Raw genomic sequence first — 26,711 nt, forward strand, 5'->3', positions numbered from 1 at the left:
TAAAAAAGTTGAAGCAGACCTGCTGGATAACCACGCAGACGACTTTTCACAAAGTTCACGTCGTCAAATAAATAACAAATGAAGTAATTAATAAATACTATTCTATAATTTGTTCTATGAACAACTACTGCTAAGGAATTAAGTAGATTCCGCCCATCTTTTAATCGAACTAGTTTGACTAACCTATAAAATGATTATGAAAAAGAATAAGGCAGAATACCCTATTCTTTTTTAAACAAGCAGGCCACAACCAAACTTGGATTAGTTTGCATGGGGACGATGATTGTGATGGCGAAATATTTTTTCTTACAATCTTATTATTATTCTATCTAATTTGTAGTATTCTTCCTTTAATGGGGTGACTTTATTTTTTATTATTTTTGCCCCAACGGCCATCTGTCCTAAGAGTCTTCGGGCTATGTCGGTCACTCTGGTTTTTCCTCTCCAGGATCTCTCTCTCTCTCTCGAGGATCTCCTCATTTTTGATTCGATCACGCAGAGAAACTCCGAGCATAGCTCTCTCCATTGCCCTCTGAGTGACTCTGAGCTTGTTCATGAGGCCCATAGTTAGCGACCATATCTCTGTGCCGTAAGTCATCTCTTGTCCAGATTTAAAGAAATTTTCGAACTATTCTAAACACATACTATATAGAATTACAACCTTCTATACTTAGGGTTTCTTATGTTTTCTGTAATTACGGTTGACTATTACTTCGCTATGAATTGCAAGAGTGAAACCTTCAGACTCAGGAACTAATTCACCTCTTCTTAGAGTTTCGTTCGACGTATTACTATAATTATTAGTATTTGTTACATAGAATGGGAATGTTAGTAACGGCTATTTGTACGAGGAAGAAAAATGAGTGAAACTATTACCGGGCGACTATTAACGTACCTAGTAGAATTGTTAGCATGTTTGTCGATAGGTTTGACAAACGCAGTCAACCACAGAGTAATCTCTATGTAATAATCAGAGGTAATCTCAGAAACCGCCTAACCTATTTGGATGCAATTTCAATAATGTATTGTAGTACTTTTAATTTGTGGTAATTTTCAGTCGGTTCATATACAACAGTCTCGGGCTTGTCAATAAATAGATATCAGATGTAGCATTATGAACTATGAACGGTTTGATGATGTTAAGTACCTAATGATAAACTTTGATTTAATAACTATATTATTAATACACAACCTTGACAATTTTCCACCAAACGATCATCACTATATTTAGCGGATGATCGCCTAGGGATGGTCGATATTCACCGATGTCGAATAAACATCGATATTTAGTAGAATATCGAAATTTTAACAGCGATGACATCGGTCAAAAAACACAAAACCAAACATTCTTGCGGCTAAATAAGAAGATTAGTAGCGCTTAGAAATATGAATTACTATATTTGTTACTTATAAACTACTTATAAATTTCTGGAGCTCCAAAAAATATATTTATTATTATACTGACTAAAAAATCACTTTTTCTTGTACATAGATACTTAACGATCGATTTTTAAATCGATATTAACTTCTATAAAATATATAAGGCTATTAATTAAATAACTACATACAAGAATAAGATACAACTATTATAATATAGTATAATGTACATTACTCTATTTAATTACATATTTAAGGTCTAATAAGAAGACCAATTAGTAACGGCCAAGAACATAAAAAAATAAGAACACAAATAGGCACAAAATATTACTCTATACGTATTGGTCATTAGTTTGGTAACTAATCGTTACTTAGTACATCGATACTTCGATATTAGAATCGATTATCCCTATTATCGGCCCCATATATCAATCCAGTAATAGTAACCGTAGCCTAAGGCGGACTGTACACGAACTGTGACATTATTGTATCCGATTCCACCAGCTATGATCCAAGGTGTTGCATACTGAGTGGCTCCAACCTCTGTAGCCTGGACCGCACTGATCCATGTGGTAAAGTTACCACGATATACCACATCCTGGTATTGAATCGCATTAGCTATTGGTGGTTGGTACACATTTACTCTAAAAAAGACAAAATATACATATTATTATATTTATACACTGTTGTATGTATATTGTATGTGTAATTATATATTGTATTGGACTTTAATTATCATGTTTCAGATTTAATTTCATTTCCCTGTGTCGATGTTTTAGGTTGACTGGAAGAGATCTCTTTTAGAGATAAGTCCTCCTTTGCTAACAATATTTAATATAAATTTGAAATTTTGAATTTAAAAATGCAATATAAATAAGTAAATAATTCTGGACAATTAACAACGCCATCTAGTCCTAATGTAAGTGAATCATGTGTTATAGACAACTGTATAAATACTTAGATATTTTTTTGTAAATACATACATATAAAAGATCAAGACCGATACAAACATTCATACACATGAATACAAATTATTGTACTGTGCGAGGAGTCGAACCCGCGACCATCAGAAGTAAAGCGGTGTGCTATACCGCTAGACCAACAAGACCGTCAAAATAAAAAATTGTTACATAACTATTTATACAAATAAATAAAATACAAATTTTCTGTTTGCTAGTTACATTTTCACCAATTAACAGCTGAACGGATCTTGATGATGAAATATGATATAATCGTAAAGGTGGTCATAGTGTATCTTTAATTGTAATAAAACAGACGAAGTTGTGTATTACGGCCAGTATTATAAATTCCAAATCCAAGCCAAAGGTTTTTAACTTTTCACGACTAAACGGCTGAACGGATGTCAATATAATTTGGCGTGAAGATAGATTATATGTCATAGTAGACCTTACAACAATCAGAGGGGGCCCTCTGATTACTGTAAATGTGACCAACTGTAAAAAAAGATGATTTTTATTGTTCGCATTTATATAATAAAACTAGAATGATGTAATTTGTGGACATACATTTTGTATTCTCGAATTTCTTTGGTGTTATAGTTTAGAGTTATTATTATTATTATTTCAGTTTATTTTAATACACAATTTTGCTTCATTTTTTAAGGTTGATTATTATTTATAAATAATCATTATTTTCTATTTTATAGAACTTAACACTATTTTATTGTATCATACACACCCTTAAACACCCTGCATGTAATCTCTCGGCGGTATACTAATCTGAGATAGGTTTTCCGTTTAGATGAATTTTAAATTTAAACCGTACCTGTGCAGTAGTTTATCGCCAGAAGTCACGTATCCTACATTCAGGTTGGTTCTGGAGGTTGGTGCTTTAATTAAGGCACCATATCCAAGGGCTAGCAGACATAGCACCTGCAGTAGCAGAAGGATCTTCATCTGAAAGAAAATCCACAAAAAATAAAGCAACTTAAATTAAATATACTATACTTAACCTATTGGCTTTATAAGTCAGAAGATTGGGACAGACTGCGAGAATTGGCCTCCGTTCCCCCCACTGGTGCAGCAGCCGAGTACACTCGCACAACTCTTCTCCACCAGCACGACTACTACACCAGGGATTATGCGCGGGCGGTGGTTCAGCCTCCCAGGGTGGAGAATAGAATAGAATAGAAAATCATTTATTCAAATAAACTTAATTTTCTTGCTCATTCTTCTTCTGATACTTACCCAAGAAGAATGATCAAGAAACTTGCGTGCTGTTCTTTTAAATAAATCATTGCAACTTTATATTTCCATTTCGAAACAAAACACCAACTAGCACTAATTTATTAGGGTCAGATATTAGGTACACAATAGGATTAACAAGTCGTAGTGATCAGACCAATGATCAGATCAGACCAGTCCCTACAAGCAACACTACCATATTTTAGGGAGCACAATGACCCGGCCCATCACGCCGCCACATGTCTGGATATTTTTGTGAGCATGTTTGGGAACCCAACAACCTGCTGGCCAACGGTTACCCGTTTCCGGATATCCCTGAACACCGCGCCACCACAGCGCGCCTAAGCAAACGGCACTGTTAAACAAAAAGGGCCTTAACCTTGCTCACCACAGGAACACAGTGCTGGTGTGAGGTGCAAGTACAGCACTATTTAGCTGTGATTTTCTGCTTGGTGGAGGTACTATGCCACTCCGAACCGCCCCAAGTCGAGATGTATATTATATCTTACTGTATATACATCTTACTGTGCTCTCCCTTCTATATATACCATAAATGACACTACACAAATATTTAACTTTTTTTACACTTACCTCTAAGCATAACCCCTTAATAAAAAAAATAGTTAAAGTTAACACGGATGCAGGCGCGGTAAACAGCCAGTATTAAAATAAAAAAAGAATGTCGATGAGTACCTTTATCCACAGTTGTTATCACTCACTTGATACTATTACTTTGTTCAGTTTTTATATGTTTCTAAGTCATACTTCTAATAGCGATTGCAAGCAGAATATGAAGATCACTATACTTTATTTAGACAGTAAGATAACATTGTCATGTATACTTGAGTTAGATAAGATACAATAACAGGTAGGTATAGTATATACATTGTGTATATGAGAGTTAAAGCTAAGTCCAAAAAAATTACTTCAGTATTTTAGGGTGATACTTTAATAACGTTCAAATATAATGTAAATTAATTATAATCGAATTTGATTTACCATTAGTCTATACTTACTAAAACATATCTAAAGCTCAAGAGTATGTTGTTTTCAGACATTAATCACTGGAAGCAGTAGATTTTGAAAAACCTTTTTGCCTTCAGTATTTCAATTCTTGAAATAGATTATATATAGGGTGATAAATACCACTCTACATCTCTTAGAAACCAAGCAAAAAGAAAAAGAAATAGGTAATACGGTGATTGGAATGCCATGAATCTCGAATCGAGGGTGGTCATCTTTCTTTTATTTTAGACTGCTGCTTGTAGGGACTGGTCTGCTCTAATCACTACGACTGATATAATCTTATTATATATTTATATTGGACCTTAATAAATAACTGCTAATTGGTAGTTTGTATTCACATGTTTCGGTTTATAAATATAAACATAAAACGATTATTTAAAATTGTGATGACTATTCAAAAATGATTAAATTAAGTTTATTTGAATGAAGGATTATCTATTATATTCTTTAAATGGCAAATGAAACCGCGGGGCACTATTAGTTATATATATGACTGTCACACTGTTGATTTGGCTAGATTCCAGCACCGGACGGTTGTCACGTATACCGACCGCGCAGTTTGCAATTTAACTTTATTGGACAGGAAGCTCTTATGCGACAAAATAAATGTTTAATATTACTCTTTCTACTTCTCACACGTCACCCAGCGGGACAACAGAATTTGAAATTTCATTAATAATAATAATAATCATATATTATTGCGTAACGTAATAACTTTGTACCCTTTTTATAAAAATTGCGCGAACGGAGGTGTATGAAGTATCGCACTTTTATTCTATACTAGCTGTTCCCTCGACTTCGTCCACGTGTAATATAACTTTATTTTTCTAAAATAAAGAAATTTCTAAAATAAAAGTAGTCTAAATTACTCCTTATTACATCAGCTATTTGCCAAAAAAAGTCCCGTCAAAATCGGTCCAGCCATTTCAGAGATTAGCCGGAACAGACAGACAGACAGACAAAAATTGTAAAAAATGTTATTTTAGTATATGTACCGTATTTATATTCGTATGCATGTAGTAAAAAACGGATATTTCAATATTACAAACAGACACTCCAATTTTATTTACATATATGTAGATAACAATATCTCACACTGCATCCGAAGTCATTTATTCATGTAGTACATTTTAGCCGCTGTGGGACGTCAAGTTTTTATATTAATATTTTCCCCACCGTCCAGTTCAGACAAAGTAGCCAGGACACTGGCAAGAAATTCAACAGATTTTTTTCATGGCTTAACTTTGTCAAGAAACTAACTCTTATATATTTTCTTAGGTAGTACTAGCTAAGAAAAGTTAAAACGACGAACAGACTTTTCCTAGTTGAAAATTGCTTCCCATTCAGTTGAATACGCCCTGGGACAACAATGGCGAGAGGAAATGAACTTGACGAAGTTTTACAATGACAATTGTATTTTATGATGAAAAAAGAGGATGTTTTTTAAATAATGTAATAGAATGATGCAACCGCTCGTACTGATTTATATGCTAGTGGAGTACTAATAAAGGAAGATAGATAAGGATCAAGTTACATCAGTTGACCAATCGTGGTAAATCCACCAGGTATTGACCATGTCTCAAGGGGGAACGATCCACGTCGTAGTCGACTAGAAATGGCACATCGACAGTAAGGGAAAAATTAGTATAGTAAAGTTTTTAATCTACCGATTTATTTGTTATTTTTTTACATCAACATCAACAGATATACACGCATACACATTTTATAAGACAATATAAATTAAAAACAAAACAGAGTAAATTAAATGTTATCAAAAGCTATTTGATTTATTTATTTATATTTATTATTTTTAAAATATAACTGAAAATTTGTATATCTACTCGCCCCGGCTTCGCACGGGTGTACATGTATTATATATGAATCCTCCTTTCTCTTGTATCACTCTATATATTAAAAAAACCCGCTTCAAAATCCGTTGCGTAGTTTTAAAGATTTTTTTTAGACAGCGACAGCGACTTTATTTTATACTATGTAATGATGATTAATAATGTTTTAAAGAATTTTTAATTATATTTTTTTCACAGGCGGTCTCAGATTCAATGCTGGTCGAGCTTAAAGCTTGCTTCATGGAGGCCTACGACGACAATCAAGATGGAAAGATCGATATACGAGAGGTAAGAAAGTATAATAGACCAACGGAGACTAATCTGCTCAGTCTCACCTCTTAACTCATCCTTAAATCGAAAAACAATACTGAATATTTGTTTTTCGATTTAAGGATGAGTTAAGGCAATGTAATTTAAAGATATGACGTAACATTCGGAATCCCAATGCATGAGTGGCATCGTGACACATGATAAGGTGATGTCATGATGATTACTACTTACCATCTAAATAAATAATAATACTTTTTACCATTCTAAATCTTATTAATATTATAAACGCGAAAGTTTGTGTGTACGGTTTGTTATTCTTTCATGCAAAAACTACTGAACGGATTTTGATGAAACTTTACAGTAATATATAGGTATAGCTTATACAAAACACATAGGCTATACTACAATTTCACGCGGATGAAAACTCGGGCACCGCTAGTATAATATACTCCTACAACTTAAATTAACTACTATTATAAATTAAATTAAATTTAACGTAATTAGTATATGTGTCTTTTTTTACAGTTGGCCCAACTACTGCCGATGGAAGAAAACTTCCTGTTATTATTTCGATTTGACAATCCATTGGAATCAAGCGTCGAGTTTATGAAGGTACGTAGTTAAAACAACAGACGTCCTATGCGTACAATATATTACATCGCATTAACTTATATCGCAGACACACCAACACACGACACCGTCCTTACCGACGAGGACGATGACCCCAACCTAAACAAAATATTTTTATAAAAAAAAACTTTGCTCTAAATACTGATGACTTGCAACTTAGGTTTTCTTTTTAAAAGAATAAAAGATAACTCGTGATACAGTATATCAACATTGTAATATAACTTACTACATACAAATAACATTCGTCAAATTGCTTTATATACTTTCGAATTATAATTATTATTAATAAGCTACCCACCCTGGCTTCGCACGGGTGTACATGTACTCTTTAATCACCCTTTTCATTAAAAAAAAACGCTTCAAAATCCGTTGCGTAGTTTTGAAGATTTAAGCCTACATGCTATGTAATGATGATATTTGTAGGAATTTGTGAAAAACAAACGCCAAAAATTAGGTGTTATAGGTATGACGTGTTTTTACATGTATGTAATGTGTCATCAGACGTGATCAAGCTGAAGCTCGACTACAGTTTATTATCTGTTCAGGTGTTTTATTATCATCAACTTCTTTATTAGCTGCGGACACAAACTTATAAAATAAAATAAAATAGTCTATTGTTTAAGATTTCTGTTAAAACCTTATATAAATATTAATACACGTCCTTAGCAATAGTCGCCTCTAAGGCGTAGTCATTCCCTAAATGGCCCACGCCTACCACGGGACTCTCTCCCGCGCCTTCCTCATCCACTCATCCAGTCCGCTCCAACTTCCTGTGCAAAGATTTCCTCCAACGTTTTTAGATCGTCCTTATTTCCGTTTGTGTTGCATTGGTTTTCACTCTGTCTATTACTCTTTTAGGTCATCTATTATTTTCCATTCTGTAAATATGTCCTGCCCAATCACTGCCATTTCAGTTGTTTTATTCGTTTTTTCGCGGGCACAGACTTATTTAAAATAAAAAAAAAGAGAAAAAGTTCAGTTATACTTATTTTCAGAGACCTTTTTTGGTGTTGTAGGTTCCTTAAAATATTTAACGTGTTTCTTTTTAACATCATGCCAGTTATGCCATAAATAAACCGTCAACCAGACGGAATAGTGGATCTGAAGATTAAATTTTTGGAATTACTCGGAATTTGTGATCATGGAATAACAAATTATATTTTTTTAAATCAAACTTCCTCGAGTATATTCTAATTGAATGGGATGTCGAAATAAATTATTTTTTAATTAGACATCGTTGTTGCGAGCTGTTCGCCCTGAGTTCAAGTCGACGTATATTAATAAGTCTTGTAGGGCCATCAATTCATCACTGTCATGAAAAAGACATTGTAAAACAAATTAGTTTGGAGATGTTACGCATTTTTCACTTTTCAACCGATTTCAAAATAGAAAGTTCTTAATACGACTTTCCTTTTTGAACGTGCATATTAAGTCTCTATTCTAATGAATAGTGCTATTTGGTACTTTTTTCTCTTTCCAATAAGCTTATTATAAAATTCATGTGTTTATAAATGATAATAATATTTAAATAAAAAAAAACTAAATGTTAGTCATAGTGTAAAGAATAGAGACCAAGACGACGAGCAAAAGAAAACGGCACCGGTATGGCTGTAAAATAGTGTAATGACTTATGTCATATAAAATAATATAGTGTTTAAAAAATAAATATAGACAATAAAAAAGATTTATAAAATAGTTTCCAACACATAGTGCTAACAATATTATCTGATTGCGCAAAGAATGAGTGCGTAACAGTTTTTCTGTTGACTATCGCGTCCTAATGTGTATTTACTTAACACAAAATTGTATTGTATTCTAGTCCATACTCAAAGTATTAACATTAGACTTGCGTCTTAAACTTTTAAATACTTCTTTTCTGTATGGTTTTATCACGGGAAACATTGATAGCCCAGGGATCCTCAATGCTATTACATTCTCTGTTACCCGCCGTCGTGTACGTGGAACACATTATTCTCATTACTCACACAAATTATGGTAAAATTCTATATTTTCACGTATAATGTCAACTTATAACAAGTAATCTTTCTTTCTTTCTAATTTAAATTTTATTTAGATATTATTCTAAAACACGTATGAAACGTAACTCTGTCATATACTTAATCACAACCTATAATTATCTTCATACACTTTAATTATACGCATACACACACATTCTTTCTAACACACACACGCACACACAAGTGCCTTCTATTTCAAATAGCAAACTACAACTAACTAAACAAAATTACAAAAATAATAAAGTAAATATATTATAGATATTTATTTAATTATTTTTGTAATTTATAATTTTTGATTTGTACATCTAAATTAATTTTTAATCTGTTTGCCACATTCTATTTTATTTTCTTTTGCTAAGTCACTGAAAAAGTGGCTTCCTAGCAATATTGCTAGCAATGGGGTTATCAGTCCACATTACTAATAATCCCCTTCTCTCTAAAATGTTAGATTAAACACACTATTTCGGTTTATATGTTATAAATATTGTTTTTGTTGTAAGTAGGTATCTGCGTATTCGCAAGGATTCATCTAAGAGTGATAACGAATGATAAATATGACAGTATATTTTTTTATACTTAGCCACTCACAATTACCTACTCGACAGTAATTTTATTTATACCCTTATTACTACTTACTATTTATTTATTTTTATTTATTTTATTCTGAGGAATTGTTCGACATGATGCCTACGGCCACCTTTTACCATCGCACCGCTCGCCATCGACAGGGAATTCATTCCCACACGCTGGAACCTAAGTCGTCTCGAACAGCGTAGTTTCAGAGGAGCTTCCTCCCGCGTACACTTAGGTTGTGGAATGAACTTCCTGCCGAGGTTTTCTCACGAGACTACAGCATGAGGTTCTTCAAAAAGGGTATACTAAGGTTTCTTAAGGGTCGGCAATGCTCACATGACACCCCTGGTATTTCAAGCGTCCATAGGCTACGGTAACCATTTACCATCAGATGGGCCGTATGACTGTTTACCACCATAGTAGTATAAAAAAACCCTTAACTACACCTGCTATAAAAGTATTAAGATACAATTAAAGGAAACTAGTACAAAAAGCGGTCTAAATTCTAAGCAATCTTTTTCAACAATCTTTACTTTGTATAAAGGTAAAGATATGAAAAAAGAGTAGGTGACGTAACAACATATCATTAAATCGTCATCCCGTAATTTACCTTATTATCGGTGTATTTCGCCATATAAAGTTAAAGAAATTAAATATGTATATAGAAAACGTTGAAAGCTATATAGTCCTAACCATGAATAAGTCTTCGTTATGCAGGAATGAAACTCAATACCATTGTAAGATGAGCCGGAGTGTTAGTGATAACATTATCATTATGGCTACATAGCCATGAAGATCTTAAATATGATGCAATTGTTGTACCAACTATGATTCATTGATAAAATCTGATGAGATTATTCACTTTCAGATATGGCGCGAATATGACACTGACGGCAGTGGTTACATAGAAGCTGATGAACTGAAGGTAAAGAATTCAAATAGTAGAATATATAAAATAATATTAAATTTACAATACTGACCAATTCACACAGCGTTATCTAATCCCAAACTAAACAAAAACTATAAATCAAGATTCTTCATTTGTAAAACATGCGTGATTGCTTACTTCAAGAGAATATTATACATGTTATACATATAAATAAAATTGGAGCGTCTATTTCTAATATTGAAATAATCGTTTTTTACTACATGCATATAACATTTTTTTAAAATTTTTGTCTGTCTGTCTGTTTGTTCCGATTGATCTCTGAAATGGCTGGACCAATTTTGACGGGGTTTTTTTGGCAGGTAGCTGATGTAATAAGGAGTAACTTAGGCTACTTTTATTTTAGAAAAATAAAGTTAAATTCCACACAGACGAAGTCGCGTGTACAGCTAGTAAAGAATAAATTAGTCCAACATGTTTAGCCTAGATGGCATATACTACAAATATTATTGAATTTTAACATTAAATGTTGGGCTACGAACACCGCAATAGCATATGCTAGGGGTCACTCTATTCTCCCAAATTTGAATTTAAAAATGAATCTGTATTATTGTAAACATGTATTACATTTAGCTGAGCTGAGTTTCTTGTCAGTTCTTCTCATCTCGAAATCATTCCAAACTTACGGTGAATTTGACATATCTTAAGAGTCTGTAATAGACCTACTTGAATAAAGATATTTTGAATTTGAATTTGAAAATATATTTTTTGAAAGATAATAAAACAGAACGATCTCCTAACAATATACATACAAAATAATACTAATAATAAGTAGAAAATTCCTTAAAATTTTATCTAATTCGTTATATTTAAGAAATATTTGATGATAAGCACACGTACAGATTAATGGTAAATTTCCTAAAATTTTATCGAAATCGATCGCTTTAAGAAGAGTTTGGTTGATATACTTACAGAGGAATCTGTATGAATAATCTGGACTAACATACAACAACCTAAATAAGTATGAAAGTCTCTACGTGGGATTACGGCAGTGACTTGAAAAACTAATTTATCTTTAAATTACAGAACTTCCTCCGGGACCTGCTGAAGGAGGCGAAAAAAATCAACGACGTATCTGAAGATAAGCTAATCGAATATACGGACACAATGGTAACTTTTACCTTTAGGCTGTCTCAACTTTGTACGAAGTGTCTGTGTCACCTTTATCTCAACTTTCTACAAACTCTTCGTATATATTTCTATATAACACTAGCTTTTGCCCGCGGCTTCGAATTTATCAAAATCCTTTCTTAGGGGATGCTTACGTCATAGTAGCTTTATGCATTCAAAGTCTCAGCTCGATCGGTTTAAAATTGATAAAGTTTTATACAAACTTTCATCCCCTATTTTATCCCCTTGGGAGTAGAGTTAATCAAAATTCGTTCTTAGCGGATGCCTACGTTCTAACATATATCTGCGTGCCAAATTTCAGCCCGATCCGTCCAGTGGTTCGGTCTGTGCATTGATAGATAGCAGTCACCTTTGAGTTATATATATTTAGATATATTCTAAATATATATAACTCAAAGGTGACTGACTGACATAGTCTTTGGTCTGATCGGTATTTGACGGCCTCGGTGGTCTAGCCATATATCACGCCGCTTTACTTCTGATGGTCGCGGGTTCGATTCCTCGCATGGTGCAAACATTTGTCTTCATGAGTATGATTGTTTGTGTCGGTATGGGTGTATTCTATGTATGTTATGTATTTACAAAAACAAAATATCTAAGTATTTATATCAGTTAATAGAATATTTTCATTATCGTTAGTCACTATGAAAATATCGATAAAGTAAGAAAGGTTTATCTCATAGCCTCTAAAGAAAACCTCGACAGATAGTTCAGTCTGAGTGTGCGTAATAGAAAACTCCTAAGAGGCGACATCTATACTAATAACTATAAATGCGAAACGTAAATAAAGGTATAAATAAAATATTCCTAAACAAATTAAATAAACCTTTAAAGAAAGGTTTACTTAATCGCCTCATAATTGATGTCGCTCTTAGGAGTTTCTTACCACGCTCACTCAGATTGTGAAATGAACTATCTTCCGAGGTTTCTCTAGAAATTGCAGCATGAATTAAGGATCGGTAAAGAGCACTCCTTGTGTTTTAGCGGTCCGTTTTACATATACAAAATTTCCTCTATTGTATTATAAAAGAAATGAATTACGAGAATGTAAAGTTTGAAAAATCAAATTAATAAAAAAAATTAACTAGTTGTATATTTTATCTTTCCCAGCTGCAAGTTTTCGATTCCAATAAAGACGGGAGATTACAACTGTCTGAAATGGCCAAGTAAGTAATAAGTTTTAAATACTTTTATATTTTATATAGGACTTTTTGCTTATAAAGACTGGTCTGCTCTGATAACTATGACTGATTTATATCGTTGCTCAAGTAACTATTCATTTACGTAGTTCGTTACGTCAAGTTTGTTATCTGGCAATATATATTAGCACAAAAGCTTAAAAATGTAATGTTGAACCTTTATTTAAAAAAGAAACACGCAAGTTTCTGGTGAATTCTTTTTATGATGAGTCTGCGGTTCGAATGAGCGGTGGAATAAAAAAAATAGTATTATTTATATAACTATTCAAATAATGCTTATATGAAGTTTATTTGAATAACTAATATTTCTATCTCTCAATTAGCTATATAAATAACTAACCCGCTATTTCTCTGCTTTTTTTGAGTCCATGTAATAAATACATTTAAATTTACATGTCTTCCTGTCAAGTGTATAGAATTTAGCGTTTGGCTGTTAACTCGTAAACTGGTGGTAACAAACAAATAAACAGACACCGATAGAGACTTAGAGACCGCATTCATAACATAAGTATGTGGGTAATTAAAAATTATGTCTAATAAAACAAGTACATACGTATATTGTATTTTTTATTGCAAAACATTTTTTCCAATCATGATAAAGCTAATGTAAACAACATTAAAAGGGCAATAAACTCTATATCTGACAATTACATCTAATCTTTATCATAAATAGGGTACGGACATAATACACACATTAACTTAGTTCTGATAATTATTAATGATAGACTCATTTTTTAGTTATAGTTAATAATTGAAAATGTATTTTTTTAAATACATTTTAATTTTTTATGTCCATCATTTTGTTTCATGTCCACTGGATGCGACTGTCGTAATTCCCGTTTATGTAATGTGTACAACTATGAATAACCGTGAAAAACTGTTCAAACAGTGTTTATAACTTTTTATTTTGTAAACTGATTGATATAAAACAAACAAAATTTTAAGTGAAGCTTACCATATAAACAAACAGACAAAGAATTTAACTATTATTATTTTTGGGTTCTATTAGGTATGATGCTCAATAATAATTTTGCTCATATATCTTTCAAATACAAAGAGAGAGCAGTTATATTTTTATTATATGTATAAAATAATATGTAAAACTGCAACAAAATCGATTACTACTCAGATTTTCGTCTATATTCAGGCGCTGATTTTCAATGGAACCTTTACTTTATACTTTAATATAAAGTGACTCAAGATATTATTACAATCATTAGAGTGTCCCCATAGAGAGCAATTTCAAACCGAATTTCACGCGGATTCACTAGCTGCCCGCTAAAATAATATTATAAAAGCGAAAGTTTGTAAATATGGATGTTTATTATTTTTTTCACGCAAAAAGTACTGAACGGATTATGATGAAACTTTACAGTAATAATAATAGGCTATATTTTTAATTAAAATTTATATATTGAAATTTAACACAGTTGAAATCGCGGGCACAGCTAGTTTACATATAAACTTGCTCTTGAATCACTCTCTATTTCTGGAAACTCCGATGAAATTAATTGTTCCCGTTATCATATAAAAATGAACATATTGGTTTTTACGACTTTAATATTAACGTTATGTGAATATAGCAAACCGCCAGCTGTTCGGACTTGTAATTCACACGCTACGGACATACGGGGCATACATTTTTAATTTTCAACCCTGACCAAGGAGAAGTCATAAAAGCCTCGTACTTCCTTCGATTTATATTTTATTAAAAAAATAATTTTTGACTTTATAAAACCTTTAACGATATACCTATTTAAAATATTTAAGAAATGTTTAATAATATTCTTTATTGTACACACACACACATAATAAAAAAAAATATACAGAATAAATGTAATGTACAAGGGCGAGCTTATCTCTAAAAAGAGATTTCTTCCAGCAAACCTAGAAAATGTTACAGGATCGTGTATTAAATAGAATAAATAGAATAGTCATACATACGTGTACGAAAAGAGAAAAATATTTGACGGCCTCGGTGGTCTAGCGGTTTAGCACACCGCCTTACTTCCGATGGTCGCGGGTTCGATTCCTCGCACGGCACAAACATTTGTATTCCTGAGTATGATTGTTTGTGTCGGTCTGGGTATTTTCTATGTATAATATGTATGTATTTACGAAAAAAAAATGTATTTATGTATTTATATCAATATCTAGTGTCCATAATACAAGCTTTAGCTAGCTTAATTTGGGTCTAGATGGCGCCCTGTAAATTGTCCTGAGATTATTATTATTATTATTATTATTTAGGTAATTATGGCCTCGGTGGTCTAGCGGTTTAGCACACCGCCTTACTTCTAATGGTCTCGGGTTCGGTTCCTTCCCCATGCAAATAGTTACCATTACAAATAGTTGTATTCATGAGTACTATTATTTGTATCTTTCTATTTTCTTGTCTATTCTATTTACTCCACTTAGATTGCAATGTGTGAAAATCGTCCTATGCTATAAAAAATATATTTAGTTAAAGTATTATATTTTTAATAAAATATATTTTTTGTAACAGCCAAATTTGAACTCACGACATTGTGCATAATTCTAGATATCAAACCTCTAGGCCACGGCGCTCTCAACCTGTTTAAATATGTCTAAATAATATTTCTTGTTTCAATGTTTACAGACTTCTACCCGTCAAAGAAAACTTCCTCTGCAGACAAGTGTTTAAGGTGAGTGACACTTCATTTCCCGCTACAATTGCGACTCCATTTTGTTCTCATATAAGTTTCGTTTCTGTCTGCCCTTTTACGTATTGAATTATTAGCATCTTTATACACCAATAAAGTCAAAGTTATGTTTCATATACATTTTATGCCATTTATTTATCTACGTCAACATTTTTTATTACTATCTCTACAATCTAAGTGCCTTACTACTTCTGTGGGGAAACCATACACTTGTTGATAATGATAAATGATAATTCTTTTGATAATTGTTCATGATCTATGAGGATGATGAAATAAATGATACGATCCGTTGTGAGTACTTGATGTTAGACTCGTCCGGTGAAACTGTAAAGGCCAGCTGCGGTCAACAGCATCAGAGTAGTCCGAAATGATTTTATTATAATAATTAGTAAAATAATACATGCACCATTAGTAATTTATATAGTTATACTACTATGAATATATATGACAAGTATATGACAGAAACTGAAGAAATGCGCCAGTTCTCCCCAATTGAAATAGCTAAGCTGTAGAGATGTGTTAAAAATATTAACGTTCATAAAAGACCAAAGGAATCCTAAATAAAAAAATGTTTTTGGATGGAAAGTGTGATACAGCGTCTATTTAAGTTTTATAATAAAAAAATTCTGTCTAAATCTCGAATATTACGCAAACTTTAGTTGAAATTGGTACAATTAGACATAAAATAAAGCATTATCTTAAATAACATTATGAGGAATTGTAAATTGTATTTATTGATCGGAGCGATCTTTGATCAGATTTGTACTCTTTGTAACGATACTCCTCCGAAATGACTTGAACCAATCGAGACCTAAATTTCATAGAAGATCGGACTGCAGCCGTTCTTTGACCACTCAAAAAAATCCGATCAGTCAAGGTCGAGTGTTTAAGAACTACCGCTCAACATACGACCTGGTATGTAAATGACACACCGGTGACAAACCTAGTTTTTTTTTCGGGCTTTACTCTTATGCTGTTGGCCGCAGCTGGTCTTTACAGCTTCACCGGACGATAGGGGGCGAGTGCAATGGCACTCCAAACCGAAGGAAGAATTTATGGAGCGACTGAAGGCCAACTCTCTTCCGACGGATACGACTTTAGTCTAAGGGCACCGCTAGGGGTTCGAATCCCGGCTCAGGCTGTCGTAATTTCGATATCCGTTTGAATTGGACGGAGGATCGATCGGAAGGGACCTAGTTTTATTTCATACTCACTATATATAAATAAACGACTTGATTACGACTTGCTAAAGAGCTGTATCCAATACCTAAATCGATACTTAATCGGGCACCTGTTCATAGATTCACGTCTCGACTTCTCGACTCAAATGAAATGCTACTTTCATTACCACGAACAACTATTCGCTTCAAATATTTTATCTGTCTCTACGTGAAATAGAACTGTAAATTGTAGAGCATAAGGCACATTTTGTTGTCATCAAGATTATATAATTCATACCATCGACAAATATTGGCTTGTCTTAGAATATTGTTTACTGCTTTATTTATTATAAGACTATTTTAGAAATTGCATTTGTGTTTCTCAAAATAAATACAATTTGTTTTAGTTAAAACGTCTTAAATTAGCAATAGCAGTTCAGCAATAGGGAATGGTTTTTTTTTATTTGCATGCTGGTCATTATGTAGACAGCTATTTTTTTTTTTTTGTTTATGGTAGTAAAAGTATAAATTAACTTATATCGTCTGCATTAGATACTTAATCTGGATTACTTTTTCATTTCATTTTGATTTTATTGATACATATAATTTTTGTTTGCTGACATTGATAACATTCTCACATACTCATTAATTTCATTCAATACATTTACATAATCATTTTACACAAAACATTACTTAATTTGAACATCAAACAGATTATTTTTTAATCATTTCTCTACAATATAATTTCATAAAGTAATATATAGTAAGATTAATGTTTAAATATGAAAATATTCAATGAGAATTAAGATTCTGAAATACATAATAAATATAAATTTTGTTTAGTCTGTTTATAAAACGAGATATATGTATGAAATGTGTACATTCCAAGTTATTCGATATCTATATAATGTTATTTTTAACGGATATCTAGTATGGAGTACAATGACGACAAAACAGCCTATTGTATAATCTAAATTATGATACAAAAACTATACAAAATGTCTATATAAAAACAACTGAAACAGTTACACTTAATGCTATTTATGTAATATTAAATACTTCTGTGAAGGTAACTATCTCTTCTAGCATGATGTATTGTGGTTTGCCTGTCTTCTGTCTGTCCTAACACTAATGCTTGTCTTGCACTGCACACACTAGGAGGGCATAGAGGTGAGTCCTCAATATATTAACGCCTCTGCTTTATGCTAAAAGTTAGGCAGTATGAACTATGTTCTTTGCATCAAAGATGGCGCTTAGCGGTTAAAAAAAAAGTTGATAACTCTATAACAAACGACCAGTATATTCAAGTAGGTATATAATAATATTAACTACAGTAGTATATGCATAGCATATAAGTTATATAAAAAAATGTGTATTTCTCTCAATTGTCTTGTAATCACAGTAAATGTAAAGGCTTCTTCTTGTTTTGAAAATAGATGGCACTCTGTGAATTGTCTTGGGTTAACACAATGCTTTTTAGTTATTTGACAAATTAATGTATTTAATATATTTAGTATAATAATAGTTTTAAAACTAGAAAGTAGCTGATATTAGATATAATTTTAGGTAATACTATTTTTGTTACACAGTTTTGGCCATACGAAGTAATACATAACGTCTATGTGTTTTATTTTATGAGTACCATTTTTATATAATTGGAATGACAAACAAATACACATAATGCTAATCAGCAATCTTCGGTTATGTACATGGACAGCCCCACGACGTCAGATATTATTGGTACCAGTTATATTTTGCCATTGCGGATGAGTAAAGCTTCCATCATCCTATAATCCTATAATTTCTCTTCCACATCTCAACATCCACCAAATAACAACATACCAAGCTACATAGCGAACTTTTTACAAAGTCTTATATCGCTAATTGTGTAGTTTTGTATGAAATTTAAACACTTCAATTATCTTTAGAAAATAATATATTTTCTAATTGCGTCATACAATCTATATTTATTGCACACAATGAATTCTTATAGTCTAAGAGGTCCGGTGTCCCCATAGACAATATCTGTAGATTATACTATTAAAAGTCATTTTTCACTAAGATTAACACGTTAAATTACACAGTAATTGCCTACCTAATTAATCTAGTTAACTTCTTCTAACAATCTTATATTGTGAGAGTTTAATTTCATGTCTAAACATGCGTTAATCGTTTAATGTCAAAGTTACAAGCTACCTGGATATAAATATCTTAATAATAAACTAGATCTGGAAGCTCCTGTGATAGGGTAATTAACTTGAAAATTGTTTGTAACAAACTTTTAAATAATTAACTTATAGAAGTCAATTAAGATTATACAAACTCTTGACTGTATTAAAATATAATATTAAAAATGTTCAATAATTTACGCCCATCATGAGACTCGTCCGAAGAAGGAAATATTTGTAAAAAAAAATCGTGTTAATACTATTAATTATTAGAAATAATTAATAATTTAATTATTTTCTAATAATTAGATTATTAGAAAATAATTAAAAGAACCGCAATTAAGACAGACATAAAATTTATTTTGTACTTTATCTTAAGTACATGGTTGTGATTTTTAAAGATTTTCGGTTTTAATTTAAATTTATGGTCACCTGCTAATAGGTAACGCTGAGATAAACAGTAAGAATCTAGAGTTAACCGCCCTTTGTGTATAATAGGTACTTAGGAATATAAGTACTATTGCAATACTTCACCTATAACTTTGCACTTGTCATAACTTACTAATGTGATCTTTGTATACACACATTTCTTCTGCGAAGCAACAGAAAATGAAATTACAGGCTATGATATCTCATTCCTTCGGAGAAGCTTGACGTGTACCACTAGCATCGCAGGATAAAGTGATATCTATGATGTTCATGTATATGAGAAACGATTGCCATTCCAGTTACGTAAAAATATTGCAAATAAATAAAAAAAAATCGTTCGCAGTTCTCTGTGACACATAAATTATGTAAATATATTTTTTTAAATCTTTCTATTGTAGTTGTTTGTGTTGTGTCACAAATGATATGACAGATCGATAAAAAGATATCTCTTCTTTTTATCGATCTATCATTTGTTTATCTGTTTGCATATACAATATATTAGGGTTGCCAACCCTAAATTTAAAAAAGTAGGATTTGGACTAGGGAAAACCATGACAATCCATTTTAAAAACTGGACGCAGCAATAAAATTGTTATTAAAGATTATATATTTCTTTTATTTATAAAATATAAAAACGAATTTTGAAATTTTAAGTCTTCCTGGAAATCCCAGGACACTAGAAAAACAAGGACATGTCCTGGGAAAACTGGACGGTTGGCTACAATATACTGTCAATTCGATACCGAATTGAATTCGTCGTCGAGCTTGCATGAATAAATTGATGAATGAGCAGGAAGCGAGTTCTGTTTGTGTCAGAGCGTTTGAAATTCTATTGTTTTTATCTTCCAATATTGATTATTCCATTTTTTTGTAATTCTGTTCCTTTGTAATAATAAGAAGCCTATATTTATGTATTTACTTAAGTTTCATTGCCAATACGCTACTCGAGGGATATCTTAAATATTGTTTTAACAATTGCTTCACATATGTTGGCGGCTCTTAATAACCTTTTTCTTATTACGATTATAATCATTAACTGTTACATTTTCCTTTATAAGGTACTTCTAAGTATTATATATCTATAAGAATTTGTTATTGTTTTAAGTATTTAATAATTTCCATTTTTACACAAATAGGTACAGGAATTTCATCAAGTTTAACGTTATATATGTTTTTATTTTTTAATGTATTTTTATGTTGTTATATATCTTAAAAAAATTACAGTAATATCATTTTGAACATGATAACTTATTTAAAATTTTCTTTGATTATAAAATAGTACCTCTCCTGTAAATAGAGTATTCATATTTTTTTCTGTAATATCTTCAGGGCGCCACCAAACTAACAAAGGATGACATTGAAAGAGTATTCTCGCTATACGATAGGGTAAGTCGACAATAACTTAGTTTGATCCTTTTTTTACTTGGAGAAATCCGGCACTGAGACCCAGCTGATCCAGGGGTAAAGAACGGGTACTACCGGATAAAACCCTAACGTATATCTCTACCGCCTATGTCTGGAGCCACGGTTTTATGTTTGATCATGCTAGTACATTTAAGCAAACATTTTAACTTATAATGTAAGAAAACAGGTAAAGGAAACTTCTCAGACTGATTAACATTTTTGTGTTTTGAAGAGAAATAGTCTTTGTCTTTTCTAATAAAAATAGTTTTAACACCCTACTATTTTCGACAGGATAACAATGGCTCAATTGAAAATGAAGAACTACGGGGATTCTTGAAGGATCTTTTAGAACTTGTAAAAAAGGTAAGTTATCAACTAAATAAATACTTATGCATTTCATTCATTCAGTCATAATTTAAGAGCGACGCTCTTGGCGATTAACCTCTTACCACTTCTACGATCTTCCATCATACTTTTTAAACGTTGATTGGGGACGACTCCTATTCCGTCTTTAATTTGTTTGATACTTATGCAATCTCAGTAATCGTACTAATAGACATTATTATATAAATATTAATATTATTATATAAATATTAATCTCAGTAATCGTACTAATATTATAAATGCCAAAGTTTGTGAGTATGGATGGATGTTTGTTACTGTTTCACGCAAAAAGTACTGAACGGATTTTGATAAAACTTTACAGTAATATAGCTTATACATCGGAATAACATATAGGCTATAATTTAAATAGATATTATGTGAATTGGACGAAATATAATGATAAATGTCAAGTAAGTGTAATGCAGGCGAAGTTGCGCGGGCAGCTAGTAATGAACAAATAGCGATTATTACAGGTCATGTCAACCAGTACCCGACGCGGGCAGTTCGGCGTTGAAAACTCATGTCAACCTAGTAGTTTTATTTTTATTTTTTTGGGGGGTTTAGACTATTGTCAGGTACTAAGACTTGTAACACTGCGATCTGTATAGATCTATTATGCTCGCCCTTATTCAAAGTTTGCTACCTAGACCCTTAAGAATTAAAGAATATTCTTAGAAGCGAACCTACATACATAGTAGTTACATGAGCAGTCAAGTAATCAAGATAAATTATTATAGAAACTATGTACTAATATTTAAATATAAACTATAATTGAGTATCATAATTATTTCCAGGATTACGACGCCCAAGATCTATTAGAATTCGAAGAAACAATACTCCAAGGTGTCGAGTACAGCAGCGATGGGAAGATCAGTAGGAAACAACTTACCATGATACTGTTGGCGCTCGCCAAACACCATCAAGAGGAAGAACCATCGACACCATAAACAATACTGGAAATCGCCGCCACTCCGTCCCGACGTCCGAGCGAATTTTGTAGTGATGCGAAATTGATGAAATTTAGTTTAATCGTTTTTCGTTTTTAAGCAATTTACCCACAACGTTACGGCGCCGTGTCGTAAACGAGTCGTCCGTTCAAATGCGGACAAAAGGTTTAAGAACTAAAGCATTACTCGTAAAGAGTATAACAATTACCGCGAAAGACAAAAATATAGTAAGGTCATGAAAGTTATATAATAATTCGTAGAAAGTTATAAAAATATTTGTGCAAAATGAGCATAAGTTTTAAAAATAATATACTATTTAAGACAAAAGCGAAGTTAAGTTCTACTTTGTCTTTTAGTTCTGTTTCATTGGTATTCCACCTGGTTTTGGCTTGGTATACTCTTTACGAATGTCGCTGTCTACATGAATTTTAAATAGACATGTCCCATGTTATTATGTTTGATAATGTAATAATCTAAAGAGATTATCACAATACGACGCGTTGCCGCAGCGTTGTGTGTGTAATAAACGCATGTCTCAAACGTTTTCACCGTTAGATGTATAAGATTGTATTCTGGCCAGTGTTTTTATAAGCACAGAATACAATGCTAACATTAGAGCAGCTGCTGATTTGTGTACTTATTAAATATATATTTAAAAAAAAGTGTGCTGTTATCTTTGGGTCATTGTTGTAGAAATACAAAATATGAAAAAATGTGCAAATTATGTAATTTTTTTATAGATATTCATCAATTGAAGCCAAATCAAATGCCAAATATTTTAATCTAACGCGTTTACATTTGTAAATCTATTTTCATAAATCGTATAATAGAAATCTATCTACTAGATATACATAGATATCACTAAAGTAATCTCCGCATACATATCATTCCAGCAAATACGATTATCCTAACGAAATTCCGATACTAAATTAAAGTTTTCGTCGCTTCATATTTTAATAACAATATTTTTTTATTTATTTAACTTACATCATTAATATTTTATTAAATTATGATGTTAAATTAACTACCAATAAATTTTTTGAATTAAGTATCCAAGAATTTTAACTAACTAAGATAATCTAATTTCTAAAACATTCTATAAATTCTAGACGGCGTAATGTCTCTAAACAGAAAATCAAATTAAATGTATACTAATCATATCATTCATTGAAATAGCTACATATAGTGATTATAATATAAATCTATATAATAGTAATTTATATATTTGGAGAAATACAAGTACAAAATTAGATCAAAAAATTAATTAATAATTACATCTTAAGCGATCTACACACTACACTAAAATCAAGGGCAATATGAGACGTTTCCTGAGAGCCTTATGTGTAATGAATTCCATTAAAGTACCCGTCAACTCGATTTTACCCCCACCACCGATGCTCTGAAATTGCACCTGATTATAGTATCGTGTGTAGGTCGTTTTACAAATTAAAGTTTCTAATATTTTTACAGACCTATTACGATACAGACCATTAAGGTCTGTATGCTTGCGCAACAACATCCAAATTAAATGTTGCAACAAAAAAAAATACTTGATGTAGCTTAAACTTTATGTTGTTTGCTTAATTATTGTGTCTATAATTAATAAATAAATGGAGTAGAATTTGCACGATTCATTCCATCTAGAAGATTTTGTTGTTGTTGCATGTTTATCTTTTAAATTAGGAACTCTTTAACTTTTACTTTTACATTACATGCAACTACAATTTTTTTAAATACTCTTCGCCATCTATGCCTACTAAGAAATTGGCGGGAAAATCTCACATTCAGCAAGTTTAAAATTTTGTGGAGACCATAGACATGAAAGTCGTTAATACATAGAATGGGTATTTTTTAAATTAAAAACTGTATTACCATTGCATAATTAACGTGCGTCATAGAGTAAGTAACACTATATTAAAAACATCTGTTAATTAAATGTTAATAATTTAATGTCTATATCTCAGTACCGAGAACTTGGTGTTAAAAATTTAATTTTAGATTATGAATGTACCTAGATCTGTTTTGCAATTTATGTTATAGCTGTGACTATTACTCGTATTATCTATGTTTTAGAAAGATTTGATGTTGATTGTTTATTAAATGTTTATCTAGGTGTGTAATTTTAGAGCTCTAATAAAAAGATGTCTTTTGAATACTATTACACGCATTCCGTATAATTAAGATTGCATTATCTATCCAATTTAAAATAAAAATTAACTATAAATTATATTAGAGGTATGCCGTGGCGTCTCTGATATTGTTACTTCTTTAGACAGTGGTTTCCACTATCCATGTCCAAAAGACCGTCAACTTTACCTTTGCTTATGATAATTTGATTTGATCAAAACCTAAAAAAATACTTCTGTAATGTTTTAGTCGTTTTTTGGTCTTTGCCATTGGTCGCCATTTTTGATAGTTAATAATTACAAATAGCAACATCTGTCGAAATGAGATTGTAAATAACTGAAACTTTAAATAACTTAATCTTGTTAAAACGTTGTAATTTTAAAAAAGCATGAATAAAATATTTTTCCCACTTTCTTACAAAAATGGCGGCAAATAGAAGTGAGTGGAAATGTGTTATCACAAATCTCGGAATGATGTTTTTTGGATGCATGAAACCGAATGTATTTTCGTAAAAAACTTACAGATTACAAAATACATGCACAAAAAATGAAACTGATGTACCTATACTACAATTAAGAAATAAAAATATTATATTAATAGAATATTAAATTGTATAATATTTTCTGTGTATACCGAAACGCATATAGTAATCATTCCTTACATGAATTTCAAAGGAAAAATCTACTCAACTAATTAATACACTCTGATAATAATTTGTATTCCACGTCTGGTCGTCTCGGCTGCCTTGAACAGAAAAGACAGTTTTTTTTTGGGCTACTCTAATACTATTGACCGCAGCTGGGCTTCACAGCTTCACCGGATGATAGGAGGCGAGTCCAGATGGCACTCCAAACCTGCGCAAGGAAGGTAAGGTAATTACGATCCCCGTTTGAATTGGATGTGGGACCGCTTTTCTCCTTCCAATCTTTATGCCGTATGCGTTATTGGTGGGGGCACGGAAATGGCGCCACTAATATCGCGGGAAATCACAAATTAGTCAAATGAGTATTCTAAATTTATATATAGAAGCTAACTCTATGAATCACAGTTGCTAAAAGTATCGATATTATATATTGTGATCCTAATAACAAAATTATAACATAAACAATTTCATAGAATATTCTCTTGTCTACCTAACTTCAAGTTTTCATTATGAGTATTTATTCGTGTAAACTATTGTCTTGCATATTATTTACCAACCAAACTCAGCAAAACAATTTGAACATACATCATACTCAGAAATATATGCACAAAATACGCGCGAAAACATCGCGCTGTGACAATTTATTTTTTTATTGTCTATGCTGAACTAAACTCCAATCGTCAAGGAATAAAACTATGTAAATCATTTAAAAATAGAATATAAAGGAGATAACTTATTCCTCTAGCATACTAAAAAAATCTATTCTGTCATTAATATAATACACATATTTATTGTGGAAAGCCTTTATTTTGTATAGTTTTGATATAAAATGTCAAAATATGTAGGTAATTGATTATACTAAATAATGTGATTATAGAGAAGGAGGACAAATAATCGTTTTAATTTATTAACATAAAAATCTTAATGAATATTTTTATTACGTTTAACAGTAATATTTATGTTACCATGAGATAATTCGTAATGCGAATTTATGGCGTTTTCGGCTTAGCGATAAACTATGAGCATTGTGAATAAAACTGCTCACTAATAATTCGTTGTATAGGTACGTGTAATATACCATACTTACCATAGATACGCTGGAAATATTCGCGCCAAAATTATAATTCAAATAAAATGGCACCAAAAAAAATCTTAATGTGAAATAAACTCTCACAGTACCTTGTAATTAATTTGTGTTACCATATAGTTACTAATTGATTTAGTACCTCTAATAACCTGTATGTATTTTTACCATTGCCTGGCACTAAATGTTATTACTAAAGTTGAATACAATTATATTTGTTATAAAATGTTTATATTTGTATAATGTGTTTTATTTTACTTATAATAAATATCCAATGTAATGATTGCTCAATATAAATAATCCATTAATCACATATCCACAGGCATAACAATATAATAAGTATTGCCAAAACCAAAAACCAAAAAAATATGTAATAGGAATGGATAATGAAACGATGCCCTGTCCTAAGCTGTCAAGTGAGGTTGATATGTCATCCTGAGCATGAAGACAAATTACTTAA

General features: G+C 31.6%; 2 protein-coding genes across 2 annotated transcripts in view; one reads left to right on the forward strand and one right to left on the reverse strand.

The window, feature by feature from the left end:
• LOC131849841 (calbindin-32) overlaps window positions 1-24,269 on the forward strand; it is a 59,584-nt gene extending 35,315 nt beyond the window's left edge. Inside the window, exons 3-11 of the mRNA XM_059199967.1 lie at window positions 6,653-6,742; window positions 7,250-7,336; window positions 10,814-10,870; window positions 11,918-12,001; window positions 13,133-13,188; window positions 15,842-15,887; window positions 20,992-21,048; window positions 21,358-21,429; window positions 22,245-24,269. Coding sequence (XP_059055950.1) covers window positions 6,653-6,742; window positions 7,250-7,336; window positions 10,814-10,870; window positions 11,918-12,001; window positions 13,133-13,188; window positions 15,842-15,887; window positions 20,992-21,048; window positions 21,358-21,429; window positions 22,245-22,397 — 702 coding nt within the window. The 3' untranslated portion in view covers window positions 22,398-24,269. The remainder of the gene's footprint in view (window positions 1-6,652; window positions 6,743-7,249; window positions 7,337-10,813; window positions 10,871-11,917; window positions 12,002-13,132; window positions 13,189-15,841; window positions 15,888-20,991; window positions 21,049-21,357; window positions 21,430-22,244) is intronic.
• Window positions 1,634-4,187, reverse strand: LOC131849843 (uncharacterized). The gene is made up of 3 exons (XM_059199969.1): window positions 4,173-4,187; window positions 3,163-3,293; window positions 1,634-2,021 (listed from the first exon to the last, which is right to left on the reverse strand). The coding sequence occupies exons 2-3, from the start codon at window positions 3,291-3,293 to the stop codon at window positions 1,790-1,792; spliced, it is 363 nt and encodes a 120-aa protein (XP_059055952.1). The 5' UTR covers window positions 4,173-4,187; the 3' UTR covers window positions 1,634-1,789.
• Window positions 24,270-26,711: the final 2,442 nt, after the last annotated feature.

This window comes from Achroia grisella, unplaced genomic scaffold, assembly GCF_030625045.1.
Source record: "Achroia grisella isolate CSIRO2021 unplaced genomic scaffold, CSIRO_AGI_Agris_v1 utg660, whole genome shotgun sequence".
Lineage (NCBI taxonomy): Eukaryota > Metazoa > Arthropoda > Insecta > Lepidoptera > Pyralidae > Achroia > Achroia grisella.

Excerpts from the sequence above, each read along its gene's own strand:
- LOC131849843 (XM_059199969.1), bottom strand. The coding sequence starts at position 3,293 with ATGAAGATCCTTCTGCTACTGCAGGTGCTATGTCTGCTAGCCCTTGGA. Across the intron at positions 2,022-3,162 it reads GGCGATAAACTACTGCACAG|AGTAAATGTGTACCAACCAC; the intron begins GTACGGTTTAAA and ends TGTCTTTTTTAG.